At 36.4% G+C, this 17,337-nt stretch overlaps 1 protein-coding gene across 5 annotated transcripts in view; it reads right to left on the bottom strand.

The window, feature by feature from the left end:
- The window catches only part of LOC134213062 (receptor-type tyrosine-protein phosphatase kappa), a 436,242-nt gene that overhangs the window by 349,133 nt on the left and 69,772 nt on the right, over nucleotides 1-17,337 (bottom strand). For 3 of the 5 annotated variants that reach the window (XR_009979392.1, XR_009979393.1, XM_062691596.1), the window contains exon 3: nucleotides 13,740-14,438. The exons of the other annotated variants lie outside the window; for them this stretch is intronic. Coding sequence is in view for 1 of the 3 variants with exons in the window: in XM_062691596.1 (XP_062547580.1) it covers nucleotides 13,740-13,783 (44 nt within the window). In the remaining 2 variants the exon portion in view is untranslated. The remainder of the gene's footprint in view (nucleotides 1-13,739; nucleotides 14,439-17,337) is intronic. 5 annotated transcript variants of the gene reach the window in all.

Here is a 17,337-nt window from a genome sequence, read left to right as displayed (position 1 = left end):
TTAATTGTTGGTGTTTCTCAATGTGTATAATGCGGAGCATGCAGTGCTAGTTTATGTATCCTGTAGCATTTTTTTCCGAGCTTGATAACATTGAAGCCCTAAAGCAGATGGTAAGGATATCACGAATGTTACCCAGATAAAGGCATAAGTACGTTAGGAATAAATATGTTAGGCTTAATGGATGATAGGTGCCGCCGCCGCATGAAATTTCCTCACGCCGCCGAATATTTTTCATTACGCTGATGGCTATTGAAGGACTATTAAACCAATAGTTTACTGGGTTTGGTACATTTTGTTAATAGAGCATTTTTACTGGTAAGTTAATACTATCGGAAATACATATTTGCAGTCAAGTTCATATTACATTTGAGGCATTCCACGGGGGCATGTCAGTCGATCCTGAGCGACCATTTCGAAAATATTTGAAACTCTGCACAGTTTTCAATTTCATCTAAATCGTCATTTTTCGATATCAAATCTTCATATTGAGTCACGACTAACTTTTCAAAAGGGTGTATGTGAAAATGGTTCAAAAATATTTAAAAAGCTGCACAGCAAAAACGGAATGTTCGATTGTTATGATTTTTTCAGCAAAGTTAGACAACTAAATGGTGATTCTTAAGAAAATGTGCACAGTAAAAAAAAATTTTTTTGCCTTTAAAAATATCATTTTTGTCACAAAAACTCAAATATCTCAAAACCCTATCTTTTTCGAACGTAATTTTTTTAGGGAAAACGGTCCATTATATTAGCTATCTACCATAAAAATTTGGTGATGGTAAACTAATAATAAAAAGTTATGGCATTTCAAACATTTCACAATTTTCACATTTAGTAAAAAAAATTTTTTCTGTGTAAGTTATTTCGAGAATTGCAGTTTGATGCAGATTTTATTGTTAAGGGACGTGATTTAAACAAGTTGTTTTCATGATATTTTGATTTAATTATTCATAACATCTATAAGAAACTTAGACACGATCCAGTGTTGTGATCAAAAGTATTGATAGTGTCATAATTTTCATTGCACGTGACTGGCGAAAAATTCTTTTAATAGTGTTGAAACCTGTTGATAATAACGTTGATAGAAACATATCAGAAATGTTATTTTTAAGACAAAATCAAAGATTTATATACACGTGTACGTCTATAGTTTACCTGCAAAAAATATACCTCTTAGAGAATAGACTTTATGATCGGGAGGAAACGGGTATCTTCAACAACAACAAATGCATGATAGGTACATACCATGACAATGTTTCACGAAAAAGCAAAAAATTACTACTACTAAGGTTGTTAAAGATCTTATAGTAATTTTTTCTTCAGTCAAGCAAATGACACCAAACTAGTCAGTAAAAACTTAAAAGTGATTTTGTTTATTGAAATATTACGAACAACATGAGTAGCCGCTTTCTCAACTGTTGTAGGCCGTTTGATGGAAAAAGTGTTCAAAAGAGTTACGAAATCTCACCGAAAGCACCATAGATAAACTGAAAGCGACTGGTTATGCTCCAATGTCCACATTGAATACAAATTTACGCATTTGCACGTCCTGCCGTCTAAACGTTGACAAAAGAGCAATCTGTATATCATCGGTTGAGCAGAGCGCAGGAAGTTCGAAAACGACAGCAACTGAGGAATTGCCAGATGTATCGACAACAACTGAGGAATTACCAGAAGTATTATGCTGAGAGCCTTGCCACCGTACCATCAGCGAAATCTGTTTCAATAAATCAATCGGAAGATGAGTGTATCCAAAAGGTCAACATCGAACGCTTTAACGAGGGCATAGCTGGATAAAAGTGACCTGATTAAATGGAGTAAGATGGACTACGTTTATTACCCGGAGAAAAATACCGTGAAATAAACGAAGCTGTACGAAGAAACCTCTTCAAATTAGGACCTGATGATGTGGAAAATACAGACCACGATGAGGTAATTATAAATATGAAGGAAAGGTTCTCGAATGCAGCCACGACAAGGAAAGAAAAATTATTGATTTTGTCGATGCTGCCAAGTTCGTGGTCTATTCAGGATGCCATTGATGAGTTCAAAACCAATAGAAATACAGTAAAAGAGGCAAAACAATTGAAGAATAACTGTCTTTCAACCAAAAATACTAGGTCTAGTACTGCATTAACAGATGAGACAAAAGAAATAGTAGTTCAATATTTTGAAGATGATGAAGTAAGTCGTGCTATGCCTGGTCAAAAGATTATGTATCAGTAAAAAGATGGAGAGCGTCAAGCAATCGAAAAACGATTAATGATGACGAATTTGAAAGAAGCGTACACACGCTTCAAGGAAATTCACGATAATATTAAAATAGGTTTTTCCTCATTTGCAAGCCTTCGGCCAAGGCAATGTAAGCTTCTTTCCAATTCAGGAACACATAATGTGTGTGTGCACAACCCATGAGAATATTAATCTTATTTTACATAGTTTGAAAAGAATCAATTTAACAAAGGATATTAAAATGTTAACTGGTAGTCTTTTGTGTGAAAATACAACATCAAATTGCTATCTACGATCTTGTTCGGATTGTCCAGATTCTTCATCATTGGAAAATACTTTATTCGCTGAGTTTGAAGAAAAATATATTGATCAGTTATCATTTGAGCAATGGGTGACCACGGATAAGTGTGACATAGAAACTATTGTAAAACCTGTAGATGAGTTTGTGTCATATTTTGCTTGAAATTAGAAAGTTTAATCCTCACGATTTCATTAAAACAGAACAATCCAGCTTTTTAAAAATACGAAAAATACATTACAAAATGGTGAATTTTTAGTCATTTGTGATTTTTCTGAAAATTACAGCTTTGTATTGCAAGATGAAGTGCAGTCCCATCACTGGAACGTACAACAAGCTACAATTCATCCATTCGTTATTTATTTTAATGGAAGTACGCAAATTGAACACTTAAGTTTTATTATAATTTCCGAAGATTTAAGACACGATTCAGTATCCGTAAACTTGTTCATTGAAAAATGATTAACTTTTTTACGCGTTGATAAGCATAAACAAGTCAAAAGATATATTTCATGTCTGATGGAGCAGCGTCGCAGTACAAAAATCGTAAGAATTTTTCGAGCCTATGTCAATTTAAATCAATGTACGGAATTGATGCAGAATGGCATTTTTTGCTACATCACATGGCAAAGGTCCTTGTGATGCTATTGAGGAACAATAAAGCGCATGGCCACAAGAGCAAGTTTAGCCAAAGAACGTGAGCATCCAATTAAAACTGCGAAAGAACTTTTGATTGGGCAAATCGTAGAAAAGAAAAAGATTTAACCAAATTATCATTTTGTTTTACTACTACTGAAGAGTACGAAATAAAGGCTTCAGAGCTCAGCGAGCAATTTAATAACGCGAAAATGATCCAAGGAACCCAAAAATTTCACTGTTTCATTCCATAGTCGGAAAATAAAATTAAAGCAAAACTATACTCAAACTGTGCTGATAATAATTAAATAAGTATTAATAAACTGTTTTCATGATATCATAACCCATACCAAAATTCAAACCCAAAACTCTTAGAGTTTCTATAACAACATTGTGTAACTGCCACATTTAATTTAATACTTAGGATAATATTAATTCATTTTTATTTATTTATACATATAATATTTATACATATAATATACATAATATCGATGAATACATAAATATGGAATATCATACAAACAACTTGTTTAACTCACGCAAGGCCCTTAACAATAAAATCAGCATCAAACTGCGATTCTTGAAAAAAAATACACGGAAATTTTTTCTGTTTACTATATGTGAAAATTGTGAAATGTTTGAAATGTCATAACTTTTTGTTTATTAGTTTACCATCACCAAATTTAGATAGATAGCTAATATAATGGACCGTTTTCCTAAAAAATTACGTTCGAAAAAGATAGGGTTTTGAGATATTTGAGTTTTTGTGACAAAAATGATATTTTTAAAGGCAAAAAATTTTTTTTTTACTGTGCACATTTTCTTAAGAATCACCATTTAGTTTTCTAACTTTGCTGAAAAAATCATAACAATCGAACATTCCGTTTTTGCTGTGCAGCTTTTTAAATATTTTTGAACCATTTTCACATACACCCTTTTGAAAAGTTAGTCGTGACTCAATATGAAGATTTGATATCGAAAAATGACGATTTAGATGAAATTGAAAAACTGTGCAAAGTTTCAACTTAATAGAAAATCATGAATTAAAAATTTTCTTAAATTTTGATGCTGTTGCTTGGAATCGCTCATTTGTCTACTTCCAAGTACCTATGTAGAAATATTTGGACGGCTAAGCAAGCATTTAGCTGATTTTTATATAAAACTATGCTCGGTAAACATAAAAAAAATCTTTAAGCATTCGTCTCATTTCCCGGAATGAACATAAATTAAGGAAATGAGATACTGCCTAAGTAATCAATTGTTTTACAGGAATTTCAGGAATTGCTCCTAGAAAATGTCAAGAATCTCCTATCAAAATTGATTTTTTTTAAATTCAATTGTTAATTCGGAAACTCAAATGATTTTTTTTTTTCAATTTCTTACACTGCCAGAAATATCTATATAAGATATATGCGTCGCCGTTATAAATGTTTGCAATAGCTCCACCCTAATATAATATATATAGAACCACACATAAATTAAATAATTGCTAATTCGAGAGCACACATAAAGTTTATTTGGATATATATTTTATTAGTAGTTCTCGCGGAGAATGGTTATGTGTGCGCTGATATACATCATAAGTAAAATCTATGGACTTTTGCCAATAAATATGTGTGGATTTTCAGTAGTGTATAAATACTGTTTGAAATTACATCAACTTCTTAAATTTCTATTGAAATTTTTTCAGAAGTTAATTTAGTTGATTATTTGAGAACATCTTCTGAAAGAGCATCAGGAAATCCTCCTGAAATTATTTCAAGAATTCATATAAAAATGTCTACAGTGCTTCAAACCAGTAATTCATTTTCGAATTTCTCCTAAAAAAAATTTCATCAACTCTCCCACAATTTTTTTTCGAGAATTCTTCCTGGGAAATAAATCAAAAATTTCATCGAAAATTTCCCAATTCTATAATTTCTATAGAAGTTTTAATCAAAGATTCCTTCGCGAGTTCTTCAGGAATTTCTTAAAGAAATCCCTCAAGACTTGTTTCAATAAATCTCTTGAGAAGTCCTTTGAATAATCCCACAAAAATTCCATCTGGAAGAGTATACTATAACAGTTTTTTTCTGAGAAATGAAGGGATTTGATGAAGTATTCTTGAAATAATTTCCGGGAAAACTTTTGGCAGAGCTCGAAGAAGAGAAGGCAAGAGAATTTCCGGGAGAATGTCAAGTATACACACTTAAAAGAAGACTCGAAATTATCTGCTCGAAATTACCTGAATTATCTGAGGGACTTCCGGAAGAACTCCCTGAGGAACTTCCGAATGAATTCATGAAGAAACTTCCGAAGAAATTATTTTCCGAATTTTTCTGAACAATTTTGATGGATCTCTTGTAGGATTTCCGCGAAGAAATCTTGAAGGAACTTTCCGATGAATTCTTGGAGAAGCTTCCTAAAGAATTCTAGGAGGAACTTCCTTACTAATTTCTGGTGGAACATTAGGAAGAATCGCAGGAAGAACTTACGAAGAAATTCTTGTACTTCTAAAAATCATGGAAGAACTTCCGGAGGACTTTATTGAGGGGCAATTCTTGAATGAACTTCAAGAGAAATTCCTGGAGGAACTTCAGAATTTTTTTTAAGAAAACTTCCTGAGAAATTGCTGGAGGAATTTAGTTGGGATTTTACAGGAATTTCGGGAAGAAGTCTTGGCGAAACTTCCCGAGGAATTCCTGGAGAAGCTTACAGAAGAATTCCTGGAGGAAGTTCGGAAGCTCGCCGACCAAAACCGCCGCTAAAAATGATCTATTACGCCACCGCAGCTCGAAACAATCGTCCTCCTCCTCAAGGAGTATGCAAATGGAAATAATTCCGGCGATAACGCACACACGCACACACTAATCGGTGTACCCTGTTCATAAGAATCATTTATGTACAGAGTAAACTAATATTCTATTAAAATAGCTCCAGGAGGACCTCGTAACACCGTTACAGACACACCACAGAATTCGTTCGACATCTACGACACTCCAAACTCTCCTTGAGATCAGATCTTAATATTCAAATCGAACAACATGAAGATCTTCGATGTGCCCACTAGTTTTATGAGGTGGAATAGCTCCGCGATACCTCGTAACACCATTACAGGCACACCAGATTTCGTTCAACATCTACGGCACTCCAAACAATCCTTGAGTACAGGTCTTAATATTCAAATCGATCAACATGAAGATCTTCGATGTCCCCACTAGTTTTATGAGTTGGAATAGCTCTAGGATACCTCCGAACACCATTTCAGACACACAACAGAATTTGTTCGACATCTACGCCACTCCAAACTCTCCTTGAGTACAGATCCTAATATTAAGATCGATCGATATGAAGATCTTCAATGTGCACTAGTTTTATGAGTTGGAATAGCTCCAGGATACCTCGTAACACCATTACAGACACACCACAGAATGCGTTCGACACCTACGACACTCCAAACTATCCTTGAGTACAGATCCTAATATTCAAATCGATCAACATGCAGATCTTCGATCTCCCGCTAGTTCTATGAGTTGGAATATCTCCAGGATACCTCCGAATGTTATGACCTCCGAATTTAATGATGTCTCATGGGGTTTTTACAACCAACACATACGCTGAGTTGCCTTTGAATCACTCTGGTGGTCTTGTAGACCCCTCAAGATCTGAAATCAAGAATGATTTGGAGTGCCGTAGATACTCTGGGAACATTGTATTTGGTATATACTGGTGTAATGATGTTCCATGGGCTTCTCCAAATAACACACAAGCTCAGCAAGCAATGAATCACTCTGATCATCTTGAAGACCTCCAGTATCTGAACTCAAGAATGATTTGGATTACCTCAGGAATTCTGGGAATGCTGTGATTTGCCTATTCTGGTGTAATGTTGTCCCAAGGGGTTGCTCCAAATCACGTTCAACCTCAGGACTCTATAAATCACTCTGTTTGTGTTGTCGATCTTCAAGATCTGAGCTCAAGATTTGGAGTACCGTACATATTTTGGGAATGTGGATGTTTTATATATTGACATAATCACGTCCCATGGGGTTTTTACAACTAACACACAAGCTCTAGAACCTATCAATCACATTGTTGGTCTTGTAGGCCTCCAAGTTCTGAACTCAAGAATTATTTGGAGTACCGTAGATATTCATTCTACATCACATGGCAAAGGTCCTTGTGATGCTATTGGAGGAACAATAAAGCGCATGGCCACAAGAGCAAGTTTAGCCAAAGAACGTGAGCATCCAATTAAAACTGCGAAAGAACTTTTTGATTGGGCAAATCGTAGAAAAGAAAAGATTTAACCAAATTATCATTTTGTTTTACTACTACTGAAGAGTACGAAATAAAGGCTTCAGAGCTCAGCGAGCAATTTAATAACGCGAAAATGATCCAAGGAACCCAAAATTTCACTGTTTCATTCCATAGTCGGAAAATAAAATTAAAGCAAAACTATACTCAAACTGTGCTGATAATAATTCAAAAGTGTTCGGTATTTTAAAAATTTGAATAAAATAAATAAAAATAAGTATTAATAAACTGTTTTCATGATATCATAACCCATACCAAAATTCAAACCCAAAACTCTTAGAGTTTCTATAACAACATTGTGTAACTGCCACATTTAATTTAATACTTAGGATAATATTAATTCATTTTATTTATTTATACATATAATATTTATACATATAATATACATAATATCGATGAATACATAAATATGGAATATCATACAAACAACTTGTTTAACTCACGCAAGGCCCTTAACAATAAAAATCAGCATCAAACTGCGATTCTTGAAAAAAATACACGGAAATTTTTTTCTGTTTACTATATGTGAAAAATTGTGAAATGTTTGAAATGTCATAACTTTTTGTTTATTAGTTTACCATCACCAAATTTAGATAGATAGCTAATATAATGGACCGTTTTCCCTAAAAAATTACGTTCGAAAAGATAGGGTTTTGAGATATTTGAGTTTTGTGACAAAAATGATATTTTAAAGGCAAAAATTTTTTTTTACTGTGCACATTTTCTTAAGAATCACCATTTAGTTGTCTAACTTTGCTGAAAAAATCATAACAATCGAACATTCCGTTTTTGCTGTGCAGCTTTTTAAATATTTTTGAACCATTTTCACATACACCCTTTTGAAAAGTTAGTCGTGACTCAATATGAAGATTTGATATCGAAAATGACGATTTAGATGAAATTGAAAAACTGTGCAAAGTTTCAACTTAATAGAAAATCATGAATTAAAAATTTTCTTAAATTTTGATGCTGTTGCTTGAATCGCTCATTTGTCTACTTCCAAGTACCTATGTAGAAATATTTGGACGGCTAAGCAAGCATTTAGCTGATTTTATATATAAACTATGCTCGGTAAACATAAAAAAAATCTTTAAGGATTCGTCTCATTTCCCGGAATGAACATAAATTAAGGAAATGAGATACTGCCTAAGTAATCAATTGTTTTACAGGAATTTCAGGAATTGCTCCTAGAAAATGTCAAGAATCTCCTATCAAAATTGATTTTTAAATTCAATTGTTAATTCGAAACTCAAATGATTTTTTTTTCAATTTCTTACACTGCCAGAAATATCTATATAAGATATATGTGTCGCCGTTATAAATGTTTGCAATAATTCCACCCTAATATAATATATATATAGAACCGCACATAAATTAAATAATTGCTAATTCGAGAACACACATAAAGTTTATTTGGATATATATTTTATTAGTAGTTCTCGTGGAGAATGGTTATGTGTGCGCTGATATACATCATAAGTAAAATCTATGGATTTTTGCCAATAAATATGTGTGGATTTTTAGTAGTGTATAAATACTGTTTGAAAATACATCAACTTCTTAAATTTCTATTGAAATCTTTTCAGAAGTTAATTTAGTTGATTATTTGAGAACATCTTCTGAAAGAGCATCAGGAAATCCTCCTGAAATTATTTCAAGAATTCATATAAAAATGTTTACAGTGATTCAAACCAGTAATTCTTTTTCGAATTTCTCCTAAAAAAATTTTTCAACGACTATCCTACAATTTTTTTTTCGAGAATTCTTCCTGAGAAATAAATCAAAAATTTCATCGAAAATTTCCCCATTCTATAATTTCTATAGAAGTTTTAACCAAAAATTCCTTCGCGAGTTCTTCAGGAATTTCTTAAAGAAATCCCTCAAGACCTGATCTCTTAAGAACTCCTTTGAATAATCCCACAAAAATTCCATCTGGAAGAGTATACTAGAGCAGTTTTTTTGAGAAATGAAGGGACTTGAAGAAGTATTCTTGAAATAATTTCCGCGGAAACTTTTGGCAGAGCTCGAAGAAGAGAAGGCAAGAGACTTGCCGGAAAAATGTCAAGTATATACACTTCAACAGAGACTCGAAATTATCTGCTCGAAATTACTTGCATTATCCGAAGGACTTCAGGAATAACTCTCTGAGGAACTTCCAAAGAAATTCATGAAGAAACTTCCGAAGAAATTATTTTCCGAATTTTTCTGAACAATTTTGATTTGTAGGATTGTAGGATTTCCATGAAGAAATCTTGAAGGAACTTTCCGATGAATTCTTGGAGAAGCTTCCTAAAGAATTCTAGGAGGAACTTCCTTACTAATTTCTGGTGGAACATTAGGAAGAATCGCAGGAAGAACTTACGAAGAAATTCTTGTACTTCTAAAATCATAGAAGAACTTCCGGAGGACTTTATTGAGGGACAATTCTTGAAAGAACTTCAAGAGAAATTCCTGGATGAACTTCAGAATTTTTTTAAGAAAACTTCCTGAGAAATTGCTGGAGGAATTTAGTTGGGATTTTACAGGAATTTCGAAGAAGTCTTGGAGAAACTTCCTGAGGAATTCCTGGAGAAGCTTACAGAAGAATTCCTGGAGGAAGTTCGGAAGCTCGCCGACCAAAACCGCCGCTAAAAATGATCTATTACGCCACCGCAGCTCGAAACAATCGTCCTCCTCCTCAAGGAGTATGCAAATTGAAATAATTCCGGCGATAACGCACACACGCACACACTAATCGGTGTACCCTGTTCATAAGAATCATTTATGTACAGAGTAAACTAATATTCTATTAAAATAGCTCCAGGAGGACCTCGTAACACCGTTACAGACACACCACAGAATTCGTTCGACATCTACGACACTCCAAACTCTCCTTGAGATCAGATCTTAATATTCAAATCGAACAACATGAAGATCTTCGATGTGCCCACTAGTTTTATGAGGTGGAATAGCTCCGCGATACCTCGTAACACCATTACAGGCACACCAGATTTCGTTCAACATCTACGGCACTCCAAACAATCCTTGAGTACAGGTCTTAATATTCAAATCGATCAACATGAAGATCTTCGATGTCCCCACTAGTTTTATGAGTTGGAATAGCTCTAGGATACCTCCGAACACCATTTCAGACACACAACAGAATTTGTTCGACATCTACGCCACTCCAAACTCTCCTTGAGTACAGATCCTAATATTAAGATCGATCGATATGAAGATCTTCAATGTGCACTAGTTTTATGAGTTGGAATAGCTCCAGGATACCTCGTAACACCATTACAGACACACCACAGAATGCGTTCGACACCTACGACACTCCAAACTATCCTTGAGTACAGATCCTAATATTCAAATCGATCAACATGCAGATCTTCGATCTCCCCACTAGTTTTATGAGTTGGAATATCTCCAGGATACCTCCGAATGTTATGACCTCCGAATTTAATGATGTCTCATGGGGTTTTTACAACCAACACATACGCTGAGTTGCCTTTGAATCACTCTGGTGGTCTTGTAGACCCCCAAGATCTGAAATCAAGAATGATTTAGAGTGCCGTAGATACTCTGGGAATATTGTATTTTGTATATACTGGTGTAATGATGTTCCATGGGGCTTCTCCAAATAACACACAAGCTCAGAAATCAATGAATCACTCTGTTGGTCTTGAAGACCTCCAGTATCTGAACTCAAGAATGATTTGGATTACCTCAGGAACTCTGGGAATGCTGTGATTTGCATATTCTGGTGTAATGATGTCCCAAGGGGTTGCTCCAACTAACATACAAGCTCTGGAACCTATCAATCACTTTTTTGGTCTTGTAGAACTTCAAGATCCGAACTCAAGAATTGTTTGGAGTACCGTAGATATTCTGGGAATGTGGATGTTTTTATATTGACATAATCACGTCCCATGGAGTTTTTACAACTAACACACAAGCTCTAGAACCTATCAATCACATTGTTGGTCTTGTAGGCCTCCAAGATCTGAACTCAAGAATTATTTGGAGTACCGTAGATATTCTGGGAATCTTGTATTTTGTATATGTTCCATGGGGCTCCTCCAACTGTTACACAAGCTCGGGAACTTATGAATTGCTCTGTTGATCTTGTAGACCTCCAAGATCTGAGCTTAAGAATAGTTTGGAGTACCGTTTATGTTTTGGTAACACTGCGATTTGATAAAAAAAATAGTTTAATTATGTCTCAAGTAGCAATGCCAACTTCAAATTAGGATTGAGGCCCCGTAAAACGCTTTGTTGTTTATGTAGATCATCAAGATCTGAACTCAAGGAAGGTTTGGAAGTCCTAGAAGATCTAAAAAATAATACTTTATACTTAATACTTTACTTAATACTAAATACTTTACCCCATATTTATACTTTTTCATGGTTTGCATACGTTTTTGAAGCAGAGTGTCCATAATTTATGTTGGAATGCGACGAAAAAAAATCCGTATTGAATCGATTAAATCGTGACGAACGTAAAAATACGGTGAGAAATGTAAACAAAATATGAAAACTGTATACTCAGATGTTGAGGAAGCCTCCTCATTGTCACAACATGGATGATGAGACTTACGTCACGGCGGGCTCCCGGCAGCTGCAAGGGCTACTGATCTTCACCGCCCAGTACAAGTTTGATGTTCCAGAGGAAGTAAGGAAGCAAAACCTTCCAAAGTTTGCCACGAAATACAAGATTGGCAAGCGATCTGTGGCAAACGAAGTACGCCTTTCGTAACCACCAGAGCTGTAAACATCAAGAAGTGTCTACAGAAGCGTTTGCTTCCTCTGTTGAAGCAACTCAAGGGCCCTATTATTTACTGGCCGAATCTAACTTCGTGTCACTACTCAAATGTTGGTACGTGGTACGTGGAGTGGTACGAAGCCAACGGTGTTATTTTCGAAAAGACCTTTGAAGTTTTTGACAGGTACTCAAAAATAATTTATAATGAACCACAGACGGTGAAAGCTATTTTATGAAAATCATTGTTGGTTGCGGTATCATTTACGAAAATAAAAAGAACGATTATAACTTTCAAAATTCGGGACGTGGGGTAGACAAAATCGCGGGGTGACAAACTCGGGTCAATACTGTATTGTGAACCATTTTAAATACGGCAAATTTTAGTGGGCTATTCACTCGATGCGAATGTCTGAAGATAGAACAGCGAAATAAATAATCAACAGAGAACCGGGTAGAAGCTGGTGACACCGAATATGATAATTAATATCGACGGGTATGATAATATCCCGGAGTTCCACCTGAATGTGTGCACAGATACTCGAAATTTCTATATGAACGTACGTATTTTGCACGGACTTATGGCCTGGTTTTAGGACGCCATTCCTGAAATATTCAGACAGCAACATTTTGGACATGACACACATAAGTACAATAAAATACAATCTCTAAATCCCTGACGAAGGTGTAACACTCACCGAAACGTCGGGTGAGACGACGCAAAACTCGTTTTTGGTTGTTATAAAGACTGAAAGAGCCGAAAAACTCCGCCGTCAAGAAATGCGCAAGAAACAACATTTATGAATTTCAAAGACTTTTGCGATTTCAAACGAACATGCAAAAAATCTTATGGAAAATATGCAGAAGGGTTTGTTTACTATAAGAAATTATTGAATGTTTCAAATTGAAATTCAAGAAAGTGGGTCGTTTCCGACTGGTTGGCTATTGAACAAGCTTGTTGAGGAGAACACTAAAATTCGTTTTCATTTTAAAATTCAATTAATGAAATCTTGAGGGGCTTAAGAAGGGGACGTCAATAATGGATGTATGATGACATTCGAAAGTTGATTCATGAATTACAAATGAAGATGATTATTATTTCTGAAACATGGTACTATGCCATATGACTGTAAGTTTTCCATTAGTGAAATTTAAAAAACGTCGTAGATTAAAATGGTGAATTTAAGTAACTGTTTGGCAATCACTTTACTCAAAATGCTCATGCTGCTGTTGTATCATCCTAACTGGGGGGTGGAAAGTAACAGTCATGATGAGTTTATGCTACACGACGATGAATGAGTGCGTGTGGTTCCACCGTGCGTCGTCGGTGGGAAATGTGTCCATCAATTTACATGCGCTCTTCCGAACTGCTGAGCTGTTTCATTAAATAAACATCTCTCCGTCCAATTCCTTGAACTGGGTCGGTGCCAAGCCAAGCACAAAAGGTGCCGATTAACGATCTGTTTGCGGTGGATGGACAGAGGCCACAGACAGAAATCCCTGTAATCGATAAACAACATAAATTGAATACCTTACCTTGATCTTTGTCTCCTCTGGGTGGATGCCGTTGAGCGGGACATGTTGCGTTGCTGCTTCAGCTGATTCTCTTTCTTGTTTGCTGATGACCTACTCTTCTGCTGCCTCCCGAACGACACACCCTGTGTGGCTATGTATCAATGTCACGATGAAGTGAACTCGTCTGGATGAAGTATGTGAGCTATGTTGTGCTATAGCATGGGATGATTCTAAGTGAGGACAACTAGATGAAGATGTCGGAAAATGGATAGTGGTTGATGAACTTTCTTTGTCCTTATTCGAATCGAGCTCGATCTAACAAGCCAGAGTATCGGTTCGGTTCAACTTCCACCCTACATCGAGTTTCCTTTCTTAGGGACGTAAGCTTAATTTGCTCGCTTGATATTATTTATTCAAGCAACAGAACCCAGCCCAACTGTACGGCACTGGTCTGTTGTAAACTGATTGAATCGCTTCTACTGTCGCGGCTGGCACTGCTGCTAATATTGGTCGCTTCGAGTTCTTCGAGCGACATTCCACTTGCCCGGGAGCGCCCCAGAGGATGGTTCACTTTAGTAAATTGTTTTCCGACGACAACGACGACGACTATTTTTACACGGTTTCTGTACTATTTATTTATCACGGGTTGTGGTCTACAGATCCCGCAGAGAAATCCACGTCCGGCGGTGCGCGATGCCTCACGATGGCTGCCGGTCATATCTGCCAAAGAGAAATTACATTCGTGGCCTCAGTGTTTCAGTGTGCAAGATTGTATCAATTGAAAAAAAAATGTAGCTAGCTAGAAGAAGGAAAAAACAACGCTCGTTCCCCGGGAAAGTGACATCGAAGAGGATATCCTGCGGTGTGGTACCTTATGGGAAGCTCTCTCAACCGTTTCTTTGGCTTCGGAGGCGGTCGATGCGGTTCACCAAACGTCCTGCTCCCGATTGGATACCCTAAAGCGAGATGCATAATTCAATTTGAAACGGGATATTCTATGTTAGTCATTGTTCCATTCGGATTTCTAACAAAATTCGTTCGGACCGGTGAATCCAAATGTGAAGTTAAAGAAAATAAAAGCGAGGTAAATGTTCTTTTCTGCTGAATTCGATAGCAAAAGTGAGTATACGTTTGTAATGCACTATCGGCAGTAAAGTTTGGCGTAGTGCAAGTCAACAAGTATTAATCTAGTTGTACTTAACTTCTACAAATGGAGTTAAATGGGAATTGGATACTCGCCATTCTAGTAAAATGTAAATTCTTCAGATTTTGTTTATACAATATTTCGTGAGAAATACAAAAAAGTAGTAGCGCTCGATGCCTATGGTTTTATGATGGATATATGCATGGGCGTAGCTATAGATAGGGCGTCGCCCCTAAATTGTGTAAAGATTGAACGGGAACTGAAATGAATTCCCTCAACATGTGCACTTTACGATCCAATCATATACAGAAATAGGTGGTTGAAATTAAAAAAATTCCCAACAGTGACGGGAAATGTCATATCGATGTCATGGGACTAACTTGCTAATAACTTTTCTCACAAGTCATTTACAATTATGTTTTCCATATAAACATGTAGCCCTCAAAGGACCCGAAAACTTGTTCTAATAGGTAATTTCTATAAATATGATATTGGCGGCGTGAGAGCCGAATTAGTGTCAGATGACATTAATGTCATGACATTCCGTGACATTTTTTTAATCTCGCTCTCATGGCTCACACTTTGTATTAAGAACAATGATCTGTTCGACAAAGTTCTAGGACCCTTTAAGTACTACATGTTAATCAAAAAGTCCGAACTGTAAATGACTTTTGGAAAAAGTTGATACGAAATTAGTAATAGCAATGCCATGACATTTTTTTGACATTTCCCATCACTGATTCCCAAAACTTATTAGGGCATCCAGAATCCATAATATATGAAAGTTCAAAACAACTCGAAACATTTCGGGCTCAAAAATTCTCCTTGAAATCCTTCTAGAAGCTCCCCTGGGAACTTCTAAATTCCTCCGGAAAGTTATCCACAAATTCCTCTGAAAATCGTTCGAAAATCCTTCTCATGTAATTGTAATCCCAGCCCCCCCCCCCCACTAATTTTTTTTAGGAAATTCACGAGGAAATTCCTTGAAGATATCTTTTCTTCTCTCCAAGATTTACTTCTAGATATTTCTTCGGCTATTCTCTCTTCAGGAAGAATCCGGCATTTCCTTCCAGCCACCAGCCAATAGCTCCCGCAACAATACATACGGAATTTCTTCCCAAAATTCTACCAGCAGTTTCTTTAAAAATTTCTGACTGAAATCCTCCGATTTCACTTGTATATCTATAAGAAATTCCTTCGGAAATTTTTCTAGGAACTTCTCCGGGCATTCCTCTGGGAACTCTTCCTTCAATTCCTACCGGATTACTTCCAGGAAATTTTCCGGGAATACCTCCAAACATTCAATAGCGAAATCATCTAGCATTCCAATCTGGAATTCTTTTGGTAATTACTTCAGAATATCCTTCAAGAAATCCTCTAGAAATATCTTCATGAATTTCTCCTCGTCCAAGTATTTCCCCAGAAATTCTTACAGGTATTTTTTCGGGAGTTTCTTCAGGTACTTCTCCAGGAATTCTTTCAGGAATTTCTCCGGGAGATTTTCCACGGAAGTGTACTAGAATTCCTTCCGGACTTCACTCGGAATTTACTCGGATATCTGCCAAGAGTTCTTCCAGAAATTTCTTCGGAACAATCCGCAGAGATTTTCTTCAGCAATTAATCTGGGAATACTTTCAGGATTTAATCTGGGAATTTCTGCATTAATTCCTCCTGGTATCAGATATTTTTTCGGAAATTCCTTTAGGAACTTCTCTAAGAATTATTTCAGGACTTCCTTGTGGGAATTCCTCCGCAAGTGCTTATGGGAGTTCCTCCGGGAGTTCTTCCAGGAGTTCCTCCTGGAATTCTTACGGAAGTTCCTTTGGGAGTTCATCCTAAAATTCTTACGAGAGTTCCTCCAGGATTTCCTACGGAAATTCTTCCTGTAGATCTTCAATAAATTCCTCCAAAGTTCCACTGGCAGTGCCTCTGAGAATTCCTCTGATAATTTCTCCGGAAATTTCTATAGATAATCCCCTGCGAGTTCCTCCGAAATTACTCTGGGAGTTCCTTTCAGAGTAACACCCGGAGAAACTGCAGGTGAAAACTCCCGGAGGGATTCTCGTAGAAACTGCTGGTGGATCTCTTGAGGAATTCCTGAAGGAACTGCCAGAGGAGCTCCTGTAAGATCTCCTGTAAGAACTCCCTGAGGAATTTCAGGAGGAACTCCTAGAAGAATTCCTAGAGGACCTCCCGGGTGAGCTCCCAGAGAAACTATCGTAAGAACTTCGGGAGGAATTTCCAGCTTAATTTCTAAAGAAAGCCTAAATGATTTCCTGAAAAAGCCTGAATAATTTCCTGAATAGCTACTGGTGGAACTCCCTGAAGGAATTTCCGGAGAAACTCCCGGATGAATACCCGGAGGAACTCTCGAAGGAATTTTCTGGAAGAATTTCAAAGAAACTCCCGGGAGAATTTTCAAAGGAACCCCGGGGAAACTCCCGGGAAAAGAAACAAGATAATTCATCTTATAGA

The sequence above is a fragment of the Armigeres subalbatus genome, chromosome 2, assembly GCF_024139115.2.
Source record: "Armigeres subalbatus isolate Guangzhou_Male chromosome 2, GZ_Asu_2, whole genome shotgun sequence".
Classification (NCBI taxonomy): domain Eukaryota; kingdom Metazoa; phylum Arthropoda; class Insecta; order Diptera; family Culicidae; genus Armigeres; species Armigeres subalbatus.
This window is presented reverse-complemented; position numbering and strand designations above follow the sequence as displayed.